The sequence below is a fragment of the Mustela erminea genome, chromosome 4 (genome assembly GCF_009829155.1).
Source record: "Mustela erminea isolate mMusErm1 chromosome 4, mMusErm1.Pri, whole genome shotgun sequence".
Classification (NCBI taxonomy): domain Eukaryota; kingdom Metazoa; phylum Chordata; class Mammalia; order Carnivora; family Mustelidae; genus Mustela; species Mustela erminea.
Genome location: NC_045617.1, coordinates 1320265 through 1337610, shown reverse-complemented (window position 1 = coordinate 1337610; position 17346 = coordinate 1320265). Strand labels below are relative to the sequence as shown.

The window sequence follows — 17346 nt, the reverse complement described above, 5'->3', positions numbered from 1 at the left end:
TAAATAAGTCAGAGACTGAAAGGTAGAGTGACGAGGCGCTCCGTAGAGAGCGGGAGCAGGAGGGGCGCACGTCCGCAGGGCCCCGAGCCGACACAGTGTCGTGCGCTCCCGGAGTCCGTGGACGCCGCAGGTCCAAGGTCACAGGCTGTGAGCGTTGAGGGTGGCTCTGCCGTGGGGTCTCAGTCCTGCCGTGTGACTGGCGCCCGGCAAGCGCTCAGGGGTTTGCCGGACGGTACTGCGGAAAGGGATCGTTCCTGAAATGTCTTCCACAAAATCGTATCTCCCGTGTTGTGGTTTGTACTGAGTCTTCCCTGAGCAGAACCGCGTGTGCCGCACAAACGTCCCCTCTTTGCGGCACGAGGGCGGGTTTCTGTAGGGGTTTCTCCCTGGAACTCGCTTCTTTGAAGTGAGGCCAATCGGAAGACGTGTGATTCCATCACACTCCGGGAGGAGGGGGCGCGGAGGGAAAGCAAATGCCCCATGTCTGGAATGTGCATGATTCTTGCCTTTTGTTTCACACGCATAATCATTTTAACGGTTTCTTTAAAAATGTGCACAATGTATGTACTGAGTGCAGCGCCTGTGGCTTTTAGGCTGCCTACCGAGCTCTGTCATCGGGAGACTGTGTTTTCAAGATGCATTGGAAATAATCGTCACTTTGTTTTGGTTTCTTAGATATCGCATCACGTTACCCCACGCTTTGGACTGAGCAAGTTAAAAGTCGGCAGAACAAAACCAATAAGAACGCAGGTAAAAGGGGGCCCGACGCCACTTTGTGAGGAGGGTTTTGGTCGACGCAGGGAGTGGCTTTGTTTTCTGGAAGTTAAGCACGTAGTCCATTTTTTTTCTCAATTTTTGATGACTCACGCAAATGATTCTTGTGACCTGACCACCAAAATGTAGCTCAGATACTGGTGTTTTTATTACGTTTTCTAAGTTCCTTAAAAGGGTTCTCTGAAAATGTCAAGCAAATGAGAGCTTCAGTATAAAAATAGAAATATTTGATACTAAGTATTTGTTTTTGACCTCATTTCAGAGATGTCCAAACACTTGGTTAATTTAATTCAAAATCCTCAGAACTATGTGGATTGCATTTGCTGCAAAGGAGTGTTTAACAGAGTTTTACATTTTTTAAAAAAGTTTTTATTTATTTGAGAGAGAGAGACAGAGCCCGTGCGTGAGCGGGGAGGGCGGGGGAGGAGCCGACCCCCCGCTGGACAGGGACCCGGACTTGGGACTCGATCCTGGGGCTCTGGGATCCTGTCCTGAGCGGAAGGCAGTCACGTGACCAACTGAGCCGCCGGGCGCCAGAGAGTTCTGTGTGTTACGGTGACGTCTGAAGACGGGACGGTGGCTCCGTTGCCAGGCTTTGCCTCCGCGGACGCGTCCTGTGCGCTCCGAGCTTAGCGGGTTGCGCGCTGCCTGGCTGCCCCAGTGGTGCTCCGGTGTGAGGACTTAGTGAAAGAGAGTGACCCTCCAGGGCTGGGTGTTCAGCGGCCGGGACCGCAGAGTGATCACGGGGCGGTGCGTGACGGCCCCAGGCGCGGGCAGCGAGTGTTCGCAGAAGAGCAGCCTCCGAGTCCCAGCTCGGCCGCGGGTGGTTGCGGGCTCTCCTTCCCGTGTCGCCACGCCCACTTACAATTAACAGAAAGAAATCGGAAGTTTCCCGCGGTCAGGGTACGAAGGATCGTCTGTCTTCCCCTCCGTGTGCCCTGACGCGCACGCTGAGGGGGACTCCTGATGGGAAACCCCGAGTCTGGGTGTCTCGAGGCCTCTGCAGGGCCCAGGACAGAGGCTCTGCGGTGGGGACGGTCACTGGCCCAGCACCCCCGAGGCAACACGGAGAACAAGCTGCGGAGGCGCCTTGGGAGGGCTGGGCTGGGGCGGGCCTGCCGTGTTCTTCCGGAGCGACTTCCGCCCCGAGGTCCCCAGTCACCTCCTCCAGCCCCGCAGCACGACGCTCCGCTCCCTTGTCACTGCCGAGGACGCCACCTGCACGCGTCGTCCGGGGTTGTAGCCCCGCCGGGCTGAGATGAGGAAGGGAAAATCCACGGGTCTGACTCTCAGATACACGCGTGCAAACGGCAGGGAAACCATGATCATGTTTCTAGAATCTGCATTTTTTTGTCTGGAGTGATCGGGAGAAGTTGTCCTGTCGCATAAAGGATCAACACGCAGCCTTCTCTCACTGACTTTAGTACCGGGGGTCTTCTCGGTCTTGTCACTCTGGTGCCCGAAGCGATCTCGTTAGATTTGCCCTGTAGTGGGGCGCCTGGGTGGCTCAGTGGGTTAAGCCTCTGCCTTCGGCTCAGGTCATGATCTCAGGGTCCTGGGATCGAGTCCCGCATCGGGCTCTCTGCTCAGCGGGAAGCCTGCTTCCTCCTCTCTCTATGCCTGTCTCTTTGCCTACTTGTCATCTCTCTCTGTCAAATAAATAAATAATAAAAATCTTAAAAACATCGTCTGTTTTCCGTGGGCCTTGGAGGCGTCTCCTGGGAGAAGCAGGGTGGCCCTCCCCAGCTTTACTTGAGGAGTGCGTAGGAAAGGATTCTGAATGATGTCCCTGGAAACGCACATTCTCTATAGAAGCAATTTGACGTGTCAGAGGACATGATTTCAGGTTTTGACAGAGGAAGCTGCCTGTGGACACATGTCTCTGTCCCTCGTCACAGGCTCTTACCAGAGTCCCAGGCCGACGGCAGCATGCCAGGCACTCACTGTGTAGGGGCTCAAAATGATGTTTCGGGAAATGCCCGTTTCCCTAAGTCACCGTCTGCTACGATCTGGTTTCAGTCAGCCTGCGTGAGCAGACTTACAGAAGGTGACACTCGCTGGTACCTGGACACAGGGCAAGGAATTCCTGGGTTCTCCGTTGTCTAGATGCAGGTTCTTTCCCAGGGTCTGAAGAAGGTCCCGGCAAACTGGTATTTTACAAAATGAAAATAGTCTTGCATGGGCGCCGTGGAACAGTGAAACCGTTGTTGAGGTTTCAGACGAGATCGGGCGCGTTCAGGATGGTATGGCCGTAGACCGTTGTTGAGGTTTCAAATGCAAAACGAGCTTCAATTTTAACTTTTTCATTTAATTTTTAATTTTTTAATTTTAAGGCAGGGGAGGGACAGAAGAAGAGAGAGACTGTCAAGCAGGCTCCATGCCCCGCGCAGAGCCTGACGCAGGGCTCGCTCGCGGGACCCGGAGACCCTGACCCCAGCCGAAGGAAAGAGTCGGAGCTTAAAGGACTGAGCCACCCAGGCGCCTCTAATTTCTATTTTTATTTATGTTTATTATTTTAATTTATTTATTCAACAGAGAGTGAGAGATCACAAGTAGGCAGAGAAACAGGCAGAGAGGGAAGAGGAAGCAGCTCCCCGCCGAGCAGAGACCCCGATGTGGGACTCGATCCCAGGACCCTGAGATCATGGCCTGAGCTGAAGGCAGAGGCTTCACTCACGGAGGCACCCAGGTGCCCCACTAATTTTTATTTTTAAAAGATACTTTTCTAATGATCTTCTCTGATAGAAGCAGGCACATTTATTTAACGAAGCACAAATAATTGGTGATTCTTTCCTCTTCTGCACGTTTTTAAGGAGCTGCTTGTCCTTGCTCTTGCATTGCCTTTCGCAGAAGAGGCCAGACCCGGAGCCCATTTCTCTTTCCCTCTGATGTTTCTCTGTGAGTTCAGAGTCCCTCCTATTTGCCCTGCGAGCTTGTGTTAACATGATGACTGGTACTTATGCTACGAAGTACGCAGAATGCGATCGCCGTGCACAGTGAGTGTGTGCCGTGGGCCCGTGGTCAGCATGCTTTGGAACGTTCCGTGGCGTTCACTAGGAGGGACCTTTCCTGCAGAGGAAACTGGGGTTCTCCAGGCTATGAGAATTTACACATAGTGGGCACTTAGTGTTTATTAAATTAGTAAAGAGTTTGACCATTATGGTTTCCACGGGCTCTCTGATGGCGTCACTACTACTTTTCCCTAAAACAAACTCAGTGAAGCAAACAACAGAAAAAGACAGATAACTAGAAAAGAGAATTAATTTCAGTTTCAGAGAATTAAGTTCAGTTTGACCTTTGCACTTTTATTAACCGAAATTCAATACAAACATGAATGACATCTTCTCTTGGTGATTCATTCAGCGAGAAGAGCGCCCGTCCGTTACGTGAGTCATTGTACACCGATGCGTAAAGCCTGAAACTGTGCTTTGGTTAAGAATGTATGACGCAGTTTTCCTTCTCACTGTAAAATTCAGAGTGTCGACTACGATCTTGAATCATTTATTCTGTGGCTTTATTTCTATCCAATAAGATATAAAAGTTGATCACAAAATTTTACCAGAGGAGAGGTTTGGTAGCATGGTCGTTGAATTCTGTAAAACTCGTGTGTAGAATGTGCAAGGAGTCAGAGGCGGTTCCTGAACAGGAAAGTCTCTAGAAGTGCTCTCACACCAGAGAACAGAAGCTCAGTGCTGTTTGCCGTACGGACCAGAATGGAACGGGACTCCGGGGAGGGAGTGAAATGGGCCCGTCTGGCCGCGACCGAGCTCGCCTCTCGCAGTGGAAGGGGCCGTCCACGCCCCGTGGCCGGAAAAGGGAAACACAGTCCTGACTGTCGAGAGATGGAGAGATTCGGTGCTGTCGCTGAGCTTTCCTCAGTGACCGAGTGTACTTGGTGGAGAAGCCCAGCTTTTGTGGGCGCCGCCCACAGAGGATGGGCTTTAACGCAATTCTGAAATCTAACAGCTGAAGAAGCCACAGAGACGACCTCGTTCAACCCATTTAATGGAACGATCGAGGAAGCAGAGCTTGGGACAGACAAGTCACTCACTGCAGGTGGCACGGGCAGATGCGTACTTTTTAAAAAATGTGCTGTCCCTTAAGGAGAAGCCAAGTTGCATGGACATGAGCGTCTTCCCTTGGAATGTTCTGGTAATCTGTGAGGCTTACAGAGAGGACGAAAACCCCACGAGGCTGAGAGCTCGCGCAGGTGTGTACTTGCCTCGGGGACTGGGGTTAAGGCCGTGTGGTCCGCTCAGTCACTCCTGGCCATGGCTGCCCGTCGGGTGTGCCCACTGCTCCCCGGGACTCTGACCTTCCTTCACCCTGAGCTCTGGTCCCCTCAGTCTGCGTCCCCCTGGGGACACGTGGTGCTGCTGGCCCCGCTCGGCCCCGGCTCCCGAGCCCTCCTTACCTTCCCACGTAATTGGCACGTTCTGGCTCTTCTGTCCTGCCGAGTCACAGGTCAGGTCCTTACAGGTTTTCGTGATAATCTGGCTCTTTGCAGATGAGCAGATTCAGGAATCCGCCCTTGAGCCGCGACAGCCCGATGGCTGCGTGGCGTCCGGACCACTGGGACCAGGCCTTGTCACCGTCCACCGCATCAGGGTCTGGCTGCGGAGCAGCATGTGCAGGGCACGCCTTCAGGACAGGTTCGCTCTGGGGGTGACAGGGTGACTTGGCCACATCTCTATGTGAACTCGCACACGTGGTCTTTCTTGCTTTCACGTCGGTCGGTGTTCACGTCGGATACTTACCTCAGGTCTGTGTCTGAAAATCTCTTCACGGACGCCTGTCCTGTCTTAGTGCCGTGAGGAGGTGGCCGTCAAAGGCGTCGCTGTCTCAGCTCCCGAGGTGACCGTGATGGATTTACTAGTGAATGGCCGTGACTGTCCTTCCGATGTCACGGCCGTGACCCTCCTTCTTCCGATGTCACGGCCGGTTTCGTGACGTCTGGGGGCCTCACGTGACACCAAGTGGGACGCCCGCGGCGAGGCCCTGTGGTCTGCTGATGTGTTGGGACTTGGGGGAGTCGGCGACAGTGGCTGATGCCTCCCGCCAGGTCCACATCCCCAGCAGCGGTGATGGCATCTGGGGAGCTGCGTGCGAATCCGTCGTGGGCCGTCCTGCCCCCCTCTGCCTGGCCTGCGGAACAGGTGGGCGCTGGGGTGCGTCCTCTCTGGGGCTCGGGGGCGCGGGCCTGCGCCAGGAAGGACGTCACCCCGGGGAGTGCTCGGCACCCTCTCCCCGGGAGGGGCAGGCAGTTGTTAATTTGGACACCAGGACGGTTGTATCCTCCGATCCTGACGCGACGCGTGCGCCCCTCAACCTCCTACTTCCAGCCGGGGCCACACGTGCCCAGGCCTCGGTGCCGACCCCACAGTTGCTGGGGTCAGGCCAGAGTTTCCCGATGAGGCTGAGAGGCCTGGGGGGGACCAGGGGACTGAGAGGCGCCGGTGGCCCAGGGCAGTCTCTGTGTCTGGGGTGTCGGTGCCGGGGGCCATCACACCGAGGGTCTGGGGGTGAGAGAGGGGGGACCCCTGCCGGCCCCAGCTGGCAGCTTCTGGAAGGACAGGGTCTCGGGGCGGCTGGGGCCCTGGTCTGCGGTGTGGCCGGCGCTCCCCTTGCCCGGAGGACGGAGGACGCGGGCTCCTGCTGCGGGTCACACGAGGACGCGGGCTCCTGCTGCGGGTCACAGCTCCGCCCCGTGAGGCCCAGGGCAAGGAGCAGGACCTGGGCCGCCGTGGGAAGGCCCCCGACAGGCTCATTCCGATGCAGGGGGTGAGCTCTGTGGGATCGGGCCCCGCTGCTGTCTGTACCTTTTCTGTCACCGTGCGCTGGCCTCCGGTGGGTCACCAGGAGGGCATTCTGTCCTGCAGGCGACCTCACGACCCTTCTCCAAGACCTGTTGGCTTGGGGCCGGCGGGTGGGATCTGCCATCGTCCTCCTGGGCCTGAGCTCTTTCGCCTCTGTCCTGAGTCAGGTTTGTGGCACTGTTGGGCAGCAGCCCCGTTGGCTCTAACAGCGTACAGTTCCCGGGGTACGGGGGACCCAAGAGCAAAGCCCAGAGGGGAACAGAGACGGCCGCGGTGGCATGAGTTGTCTGCACAACGACGCGGACGCAGCCTCCCTGCCGGCCTGGTGTCCTGGCCCTCTTGCCCGACCTCCTGTCCTCTGCCTGGTCTGAAGCCTCAGACCTTCAGGCCTCCACATTTCCAGCCTCCGTGCCTGTCCCGCCTCCGGGGACCTGCGCTCACTGGCCAGGGAGACAAGAGACCAAGCAGCTTGCGGTTCCGCAAGTTGGAGAGAAAAGCGCTACACGCCGGGAGCAATTAAACCCGTCAGGAAGCCCTGCCCGAGCTCAGAGCCCACCAGGCTTGTCCGGCCCAGTGTTCCTGAGCTGGGGACCACCAGGAGGAGGCTGGCGAGCTCTCACTCCCGGGTCACAACCCATGGCTCCGTTCCCCTCGCTGGCACACGGTGAGGTCCCCGGGGGTCCGTCATGCTGGTATTTCAGGACAGAATTCCTGCACACGGAGGCCCCACCAGCTGCCTGCACGCCACCCTGGGCCCAAATGCAGAGCCCAGCAGTGCCCCCAAACCTCCCAATCCCTAGGGCCCAGCAGCTCCTGACTGACACAGCCCTGCTGCCTGGCCACACACTAGGAGCTCCAGAGATGGTGCTCCATAGCTGAGCATTTAAGTCCGCTGCTCTGAGTGAAGCAAGTTGCCCTCCAGAAGTCAGGGCTCCTCCCAGCAGGATGGGGGGCGTCTCAGAGATCAGGTGAGGGTGTGGCATGGGGGTGGGGGACGCTGCGTCGCCAGGCAAGCAACACGGCTGTCCTCTCAGGGAGCACCAAGGAACCCTGCCACCATCTGATCTGGGCCCCCAGGTTCCAGTTACGTCCCCGCCTCCGTGCGGACACGGACTTGTTCTCTCTGTAAGATGCAGTGCTCAGGGGCCGGTGGGACTCAGGCCCACAGTGGGTCACGTCTGAGGTCTCTGTTGGAGGGCGTAGGTCCAGCATCAGGGTGAGCCCGCTGCCCTGCTCTGGGGAAGCTGAGGACCGTGGCCGATCTCTGTGTTGGGCCAAAAGCTGACCTCTCTGGTTGCTGCCAGTAATGACCTGGACGGCGGGTGGACTGCAGAGCGCCCGCCGTGTAACCTCTCCCCGCCCGTGGGAGACTCAGCATGGTTGACCATGGCCGTGGGCGTGGAGACCGCCCGGCCCCAGGCCTGGGAGCCTCTGTGTGGGTCCCGGAGGGCTGAGCTCTCCCCTCCTGGCCCGGGTCGCAGTGCCCTGCTTGGCCCTGCTTGGCCCTGCTGGGGCGGCCCTTCTGGGGCTGGGAGGCGGACCCTGACCCCAGACTCCCTCCAATGCTGGGGGCCGTGGCTCGTGGGGGTGCTGCAGGCTCTTCCCCGGCTCAGAGGGAGGGTCTGCGTGGTGGGCTTCGTGGCACTTGGCGTTCTGTCATGGGTCATGTCCGAAGCTGGCAGTGCAGCGTGTCTTTCTGTCTTTGCCTGTGGCTCCTCCAAAAGCTGGGCATCAGGCCGCAGACGTGGCCCTTTGGAGACCCTGGGGAGAGTGCGGCCGGGATGGGTGGGCAGCCCTGGGAAGCCTCTGGTTCCACTGGTCTTTTTAAGTTGTGTGTGTGGCCGGGAGGGAACGTGGGGCCTGTCCGTCCTCTCCGACGTCCTCCTCCCGCTCCGGGAAAATGCTTCTTCCTCCTCCTTGAGCTCGTAAAAACAGCTCTGTTTTCTGTCCAGGGGGACGTCCGTGACGCCCACGACTCTACACGGTTGTATGGAACCCCTCAGTGGAAACATTCTTCTGCTTTCTTCAGAGTTGATAATTGTTGTTTTATTGCACATATTAAAATTAGGGCCAGAAGATAATTATCTTTTGATTCTGCTTTCAATCATGGTAAATCGCATTCTCTTGGGGAGAGTGTGTTCTACACGTGCTCTCTTCTGCGCTTCCGAGCTTCCAAGTCTTCGCTCCCCACTTCCCTTTTTACTCTGCTTTTCAAATGTGGGATCAAAAAAGCATCAAGACACCGACCAGATTCGAAGTGATAAAACCTCTGTTTTTGCACAGATTTAAGTATTAAAGTAAGTCCGTAACTTCTTTTAAATGTAGACTGTAAAAGCCCATTTTTTAAAAATTAATTTATTTATTTTCAGTGTAACAGTATTCATTGTTTTTGCACCACACCCAGTGCTCCATGCAATCCGTGCCCTCTCCAGTACCCACCACCTGGTACCCCAACCTCCCACCCCACCCCCGCCCCTTCAAACCCTCAGATTGTTTTTCAGAGTCCATAGTCTCTCATGGTTCACCTCCCCTTCCAATTTCCCCCAACTCCCTTCTCCTCTCTAACTCCCCATGTCCTCCATGCTATTTGTTATGCTCCACAAATAAGTGAAACCACATGATACTTGACTCTCTCTGCTTGACTTATTTCACTCAGCATAATCTCTTCCAGTCCCGTCCATGTTGCTACAAAAGTTGGGTATTCGTCCTTTCTGATGGAGGCATAATATGCCATAGTGTATATGGACCACATCTTTCTTATCCATTAGTCCACTGAAGGCCATCTTGGTTCTTTCCACAGTTTGGCAACCGTGGCCATTGCTGCTATAAACATTGGGGTACAGATGGCCCTTCTTTTCACGACATCTGTATCTTTGGGGTAAATACCCAGGAGTGCAACTGCAGGGTCATAGGGAAGCTCTATTTTTAATTTCTTGAGGAATCTCCACACTGTTCTCCTAAGAGGCTGCACCAACTTGCATTCCCACCAACAGCGGAAGAGGGTTCCCCTTTCTCCACATCCCCTCCAACACATGTTGTTTCCTGTCTTGTTGATTGTGGCCATTCTAACTGGTGTAAGGTGATATCTCAATGTGGTTTTGATTTGAATCTCCCTGATGGCTAGTGATGATGAACACTTTTTCATGTGTCTGATAGCCATTTGTATGTCTTCATTGGAGAAGTGTCTGTTCATGTCTTCTGCCCATTTTTTGATATGATTGTTTTGTGTGTGTTGAGTTTGAGGAGTTTATTATAGATCCTGGATATCAACCTTTTGTCTGTACTGTCATTTGCAAATATCTTCTCCCATTCCGTGGGTTGCCTCTTTGTTTTCTTGACTGTTTCCTTTGCTGTGCAGAAGCTTTTGATTTATTTTAAAAAATATTAATCTCCAGAGTGAAGACGCTGGCACCCTCCTCAGCCTCACACCTGTGGCCCAACCACAGTGTGCGTCACTGAATTTATTCAGTTTTCCTAATTATAAAGGAAAGCTTTAGTTTCGATCACGTGTAATTCTTAGATTTCAGTATCCAAACATGGTTAAAGAACCGGGACACAGCGTTGCAGTGTGAGGACGGGGAGTAGTGGTGAGAAGCACGTCCTGCCCACTGGGCCTGAAAGCTCGGGCCGGCGCGTGTCCGTCGCAGCTCGGGCCGGCGTGTGTCCCTCCGAACTTTGTCCTCTCACCGGGCAAAGACGTGCATCTGCTTCTCCGCTGAGGTGACGAGCTCTGGTGTTGGACAGAACAGCAGATAGAATCTGATAGAACGGACGGAAAGCTTGTCCCACACCGGCAGAGTGCCGTGTGTTTTAACAGATAATAGACTCTGGCTCATGTCTCCTAGGGAGACACTTTTCCAAAATCTCTCAGTGGCAGAGGCTTGGATTTCGCCCAGAGTTGGGGTTCCGGATTTCCTACCCCCGCACGGCCGGTCGGACAGGCCTCTTCGGTTCCCAAGCTGGTGGGCTCGCCCTGGAAGGACCGCGGTCCCGTCCTCTGGATGTTGTCTCTGCGTGAGAGCAGACCGGGCTGCCCGGCCGTGGTGCACTTGCTGTGAGCTCTTGACCAGGTGCAGGCCTGGACTCGGGGGAGGGGCCAGCGTGACGGGAGTGATGGGAGCAGCCCGTGGTTGGGCCACAGGTGTGGGGCCGAGGAGGGTGTCAGCGTCTTCACTCTGGAAACCGAAAGCCAGTTATGTGGTAAGGGACACTCCAGGCGACCGGAGGTGCCTGGAAAGAGACAGGTGCACCGCATGCTGAGAAGGGGCTTTTGGGCACGGCACACACACAGTGTGCGTGGGAACACGACACACAGAGCGGGTGACTGTCCCTTTCCTGGGTGTCTGTGAGTTAGCGGCAGCCTTTCCTCCAGCAGAAGACCAGCTGCGGCAAGACCCTCCCACGGCCTCTGGGACAAGCTGAGGGCGGGAGGTCACTGGGGCTGGTTTGGGGTTCCCTCCGCGCGACCCTCGTGAGCTCCTATCTCTCTGGGTCTCAGCATCTCAACTTCAAAGTGTAGCACGGACACCGAGCGGGCAGGAGTCCGCCCAGGCCAGTGGGGCTCTCCGTGAAGCCAGTCCCCAGGGGTAGGCTTAGTTCCCAGGGGTCTGTGTCTAGGTCAGTCCCCGGCTTGGCACACGGCAAGAGGATGCTCCTCTAGAATCCTGTGCCTGTGTGTTCGTTGTAAAGTTGCTAGAGACCCAGGCAGAGAATCCGGTGGTAGAAGCTGTGAGAACGGAACAAGGAGCAGGTGCGCCGAGGAAAGGCTTGCTGGTCGCCGTGACGCTCCTGCGCTGTCTTGGTTCCTGACGCAGCCCTCCCTGTAGACGGAGAAGAAACGCCTCTCCCTGATGTTCACGCTTAGGAGTAGACGCTTGTGGAACAGACCTCCTCGTGGTCCTGTCTCTGTGGTCTTCCCACCAGTTAGGTTAAAGCCTAAGTCAGAATCAGGGCAGCTCACGAGCTAGGGAGGGTCTTCCTGGACACGACCCACAGGTAAAGGAGATTAGGTTTCCTTCCGCGCCCACCGGGAGAGCGCGGAGGGGCCGTTCTGTCCAGGGCGGCCCTCCTCCAAGAGAGTCTCATCAGGGGCCTCTCCCTCCCTGGCTGTGCCGTTAGTTGTGCGGGGCAAGTCGCACAGAGCTGGGCCAGCCTGCGCTGCTTCTACCGGCCCGTCTTCCTTCCAAATGCGACAAAGTTGGTGTTTCCGGTATAGTCTCCGCGTTGTGCAGCTATCACTGTCGAGTTTTAGGACATTCCTTCACGCCGACTAAACCCCGAGCCCCGTGTCCCCGGCAGCCGTTCCCCTTGGCCAACCCCCAGCCCCGAGGAACGCTCATCAGCTTCTGTCCCTGTCGAGGTGCCCGTTCTGTGGGTTCATGGCGGTGGTCAGGCAGCTGTGGTCTCTGGAGACCGGCTTCCCAGACCCCGCGGACGCTCATGAGGCCCGTCGGAGCTGGAGCCGGTGTCTGTGGGCCTCACCGGCTCGTGCCTGAGCGACGTTCCGTGCAATGTGACCACCTTCAGGCTTCATCCTCTGATGACATTGGGTTGTTGACAGTTTTTGGCAAGTGACCCAGGGTTCTCCGAACACGCGTGTGTGCGTTGGCTGTGCACAGTTTTCCCGCCCTCGAGGGCCGAGCTGACAGAACCGCCCGGCTCTGTGGCGACTCGAGTTGAACATTTTTGGAGCCGCCGAGCCCGTGCACTGTGGAGACCCTGGTCAGCAGCGCAGGAGGCTTCCAGCTTCTTCTCGCCCCCTCCTACGCTGCTACTTCCCGTCTTCTAACACAGGGCCAGCGGTCTGATGGTGTCTGAGGCCTCGTGCTCTTACAGGTGTGAGCCCCGTTTCCACGGTGACGGATGACGGACCCCTTCACGGGCTCGCTGGCCCATGGCGTGTCTTCCCCGGAGAAATGTGTCCCCCGTCCTGTGCGCATTTTAAATATTTGGTCACTCACCATTCTATCACGGACTTGTTAGATGTCTTTCCATTTTCTGGATCATTTATCGGTTTCTTATCAGATACATAATTTCCAAATATCGTATCCCGATCTGTGACTTCTTTTTGGACGGGCTCCTTTGAGTCATCAGGGCTTTTATTTTTGATGCAGTTCGTCTGCTTTTCTGTTGTTGGTCACGCGTTGGTCCTGTCACAGGACGCTGTAGGAGCTGAGCCCCTTCCGGGGAAGAGAGAATGCTGCAGCCTCCCCGGGGCTCCACGCGGACACCCCACGCACCGATGGGAGCCCCGGGAGCCACGGGCCTCACGCAGGTGCCGACACGGCCCCGCTGCTTCCTCTCTCCGGAGACTTACCTGAACCTTGAGTCTGATCCTACTGGGTAGTTTCCCTCCACCACGAACAGCTTCCTCCTCCCCCTTTCCATGTCGCTCTGCTTCCTCCCTGGCCCCTCCTCCTCCTCCTGCTCCCCCCCCCCTTCTTTAAAGCAAGCGAATCTGGTTAGCGGTTACGCCAGCAGGAGCTCAGAATAAGGGAGGAACAAGAGGAAATGCTATAACAGAAAAAAAACATACGTTCTGCACGGTACAAACTTACCCTAAATTCACATTTAACCTGTTGCCCATGTGATCTGTCCACTGCCCACAGGAAAGACATTTCCCTGGGCTCAGCCTTCATGTAGCTCACCTTAGTGGAAAAAAGCTTCTTGGGTTTTGTGCAAAAACAGGTGTTAGCAGAGTGTGTTCCTCTGCGAGGCTGTCACAGCAAAACCTCACAGACCAGCAACTTAACCAACGGAGTTTATTTCTGTCCGTCCTGGAGGCTGCGAGTCCAAGACCAGGTGCCGCGGCGTGGGCTCCCCGCGAGGCTCTGCTCCTGGGCACGCGGACGGCCACCCTCCTTCCGGGGCCTGCGTGGCTTCTGCCGTGCGGGTATGTGCTCGGGAGGACCCCAGCCAGCCCGCGGCAGGACCCTGGCCTCATGGCCTCCTCTAGCCTCAACCAGAACCTCCTTAGGAGGGGATGATATCAGAAACCCTGTCCCTAAATACAGTCACACTGGGGAACAGTTGGGGCTTTCACATGAATTTGTGGGGTGACACAACTCAGTCCAAAACAGATAGAATCATTGCAGTGTGACTTGCATTTGGATGGTTTGAACCCAAAGGAAACCCATCGGCAAGGAGGCTCAGCCTGGAGCCTTGGTTGTCTTCAGCCTTAGCCGTTGCTACCCCCGGCCGGCGGGCGATTCCAGCGGCTCCTCGTTACGCTTCCCTCTGTGGTCGCCGCGATGTTCAGTGTCTTCTGTGAGGAAATTCCTTCACAGCAGGAATGGTTTTATGATCCGTAAAGAACACTGAGTCTCACGATGGTGCACCTCGGTGCGACCGTCCCTGTGGAGCTGCAGCGACGTTGATCCCAGCGTCTGTCTCAACATTGGGAGGAAGACGAAGTTGAGAATTTCCCCCAAACGTGGCTCTGGCTTTCGTCGTCACCCATACTGTGTGTGTGTCAGTGGCGATCCCGCCCCCCAGTTTTGAAAACCAGCCAAGTCCAGTTCATGTGAATGAAGAAAAATTCATGTATTTTATGAAGCTGTGATAGCGTGTCGGCCGCTTAAGCCAGTGGGGATTTTCCCCAAATGCTCCTGGGCCTCCAGGCCGGACCTTCACGTGTGAGCGGCTGGTGCACAACTTCTGCGCCCTCCGCAGGGACGCCTGCTGCGGGTAAAGTGCGGCGGCTGGAACTTCATCCCCGATCCTTGCCAGAGAATCAGCCTTTACTTTGTCGTATGTGGATTTAGTCAGTGAAGGACGGGGGGCTTAATTCTAGTTTCAGAAACGAAACTTTTAGTTAGGCTGAAGGTGTGAAAGGAGTCGCCAGCCTTTACCTTACCTCAGTCCTCCACACGGCCCGTGCAGAGCGAGACGCCCAGGACACGGGGCGGCACGCGTGGTCCTGCCGAAAGGCACACCCGCTGGGCGCGTGCTGGGGAGACGCGGGCAAGGGGCTGGTGACGCGGCGCGGAGGAGAGGTCGGGGTCCTCACCCACGAGGGGCCCTCGGCCAAGAAGGGGATCAGGCGCTCTCTCTGACCGCGTTCCTGTGGCTCACGGCGGCTCGAACTTCGCTCGGGAAGGCGGCTTCCAAGATTCGTCCTGGCCAACAGGTGTGTTTTCTCTCTCGTCTGGAAGCTTGGAACTAAGTTCGTTTTCATGTCTGCTGTTACCCTACCGCAAGAGAGCGGAGGGTATTTTCTTCATTTTAGAAGTTCATTTTTAAAACGAACAAAAACAAAAATTTCTCTAAAATGCTTGGTTGAGAAGACAGTTTTTCATTAGCTCAAGATTTCTTTTCTTAATTTGAAGCATTTTTCAATCATGATGTGTTCTCACGATCGCCGCGGTGTTGTATGTCCAGCCGTGGCTTCAAGTTCTGAAAACCGCGTGTTCCTGTGGCACCGCGGGGGAAGGGCCATGACGGGCGCCCTTGCCCGCCGGCAGACGGCTTTGAGCAGGCGCCTTCCTCGCGCTTATTTGACGTCTGGTTGTCTTCTGTGGTGGGGGGGGGGGTATGTTCAGGCTTTTGCCCATTTTTCAAGTTGTCCTCTTACTGTTGAGTTTTAAGCATTCTTTACACCTTTGGGATGCCGCCTTTTCTCAGGTCTGGGCTTTGCACATGTTTTCTCTCTGTGGCTTGTCTCTTCGTGCTGTTTGCAGAGGAGACGCGGTCTGCTTTGACGCCGCGCGGGCTGCCGCCGCGTCCTTCATGGCTCACACCTCTGCCCTGCCCGAACGGTCTTCACCAAACCCAAGGTCATCGAGACCTCCTCAGTGCTCGCTCCCAGAAATGTAGCTTCACATTTTACGTTTCAGTCTACGACGGAGTTTGAGCTCATTTTTGTGCAGGGTGTAAGGTCTGTGTCCAGATTCCTTTTCGGCCTGTAGGCGTGCAGCGGTCGTGGCGTCCGTGTTGAAGAGCGTCCTAACCCCTGCCCTGACTTCGCTGCTGCTTCACCCTCCCGTGAGGTGTGGCTGCGGCGTCCGCTTCCGGCCTCTCGAGCAGTGCCGGGCGTAAGTGTTGAGAAGTCGGCAGCGCGGTGCGTCGTTGGCTGGGAATGGGATCGAGGGCGAGGAAGGCTTCGGGAGCAAGGCCGGGAGGTCGCCTGCTGAACGGGACGAGGCCGTGGCCGTGCAAGCTCTCTTCTGAACAAGCTGAAAAGTCCCGGCCGGGCCATCCCGGGGGCTCCCCGCTCCCCCGACTCCCAGCTTGGCTGTGCTCGCTCCGTCGTGGTCTTGGCCAGAGGAAACCCTCCCTCCGCAGCGTCTTCATGGGCTGGCATCGGTGCCGCTGTTCCTTGGCGACGAGCCCGGGGTTGCAGGAAGAACAGGAGCGCTGAGAAACATTCTGAGGGGCGAGGTGGGCCGGCGTCTGCAGCGGGGCCTCGGTCCCGTCAGGACAGGCAGGGCGTGTGCGACCCTGGCAGAAAGGCTCCACGTGCTCAGAAGGAATTCGACGAGGACACCTGAGGCCAGGAGACAATTGAAGAGAACATAACTTTAGCGAGTGTTTTAGACACGCCGTCCTCGGTGGAAAACGTGGCCCTGCTGCTTCTGGTGGGAACATTTCTAACGCTTCGTTACACTTACTTCTGCCTTATTTACTCGTTCTGGGCAGAGTATTCTTGGGAAATCTTTCTTCTTTTCTCTCCTCACGCCTCCGTCCTTCCCAAGAGCATCTTGCTTGCAGGGACGTTCCCCCCACGTAGGTGCGTCTCTGAACTGGGGCGGGCGGGGAGCGCAGGGCACGAAGCAGAACCGCCGTAGCCCGTGTTCGGTGCAGGCCCCACGCGGGCTGCTCCTCGTTCACCTGCTCACGGGCTCTGGCCGGGAGCCTCCGGCTGGGTGCTCGCAGCCGAGACATTTCTTGCTCAGTACGAAGTTCTCAAAGTGCTGCAAGTGCCCATGATCGCGAAGAGTGACGCCCAAGGAAAATACAGCAAACGACTTGTGGATTCCTAACTGTGATAACAAGAGCAAACGGCGCGTGCCGTGCGTGGACTTCTCGGGGGACACGGGGCGGGGGACACGGGGCGTTTCACGGCCCCCCTGCCACGCATCATTCCACTGTAGGACTGCGCACGGTGCAGCCGCGGCCGTCTGGGTGAGTGGGAGACGCCGGCCTCGGGGCTGGTCTGCCGGGTCTGCGTGTCCGGGAACCTGAGGCTTTATGAGGTTCCCCGCATGACAGTTGTGCACGGTAAGACCCGGGTGATGCTTTTCCAAGCATTTTTTGTGTGGCTTTCACACCGTCAAGTGACGTGACAGTTTCCTGAATCTAGTTCTTAAGAGAAGGTTCTTAGACTGATGTTACTATTTTGGTCTTATTAACGATTCTTTAAGGGACACTTTTCTTTTTTAAAAAAAGATTTTATTTATTTATTTGAGAGAAAGAGCGCACCAGCAGCTGCCGGGGGGGTGGGGGAGGGAGAAGCAGGCTCCCTACATTGGACTCGATTCTGGAGCCCCAGGGTCATGGCCGGAGCCAACGGCAGGTGCTCGCCGACGGAGCCGCCCAGGCGCCCAGAAACATGCTTCTTCACCTGTGGTCTGCACATTTGAGATTATGTGCTCAGGAGGTACTTCCTGAGGATTCCTGAAGCTCCGGCCAAAGGACACGCATGTTTTCCGAGCTCCGGGTGCACGTGGACACAGCCACTGGACCGTTCATTCCGGCACAACCCATGCGGCCTGCTGCTCTCGGGGCAGAGCCGCGTAGACCCGGCGCACACGGGGAC

General features: G+C 56.4%; 1 protein-coding gene across 2 annotated transcripts in view; it reads left to right on the top strand.

The window, feature by feature from the left end:
* Positions 1 to 17346, top strand: part of SMOC2 (SPARC related modular calcium binding 2) — a 148575-nt gene that overhangs the window by 71230 nt on the left and 59999 nt on the right. For both annotated transcript variants that reach the window (XM_032338451.1, XM_032338452.1), the window contains exon 7: positions 676 to 750. In XM_032338451.1, the coding sequence (XP_032194342.1) occupies positions 676 to 750 (75 nt within the window). The remainder of the gene's footprint in view (positions 1 to 675; positions 751 to 17346) is intronic.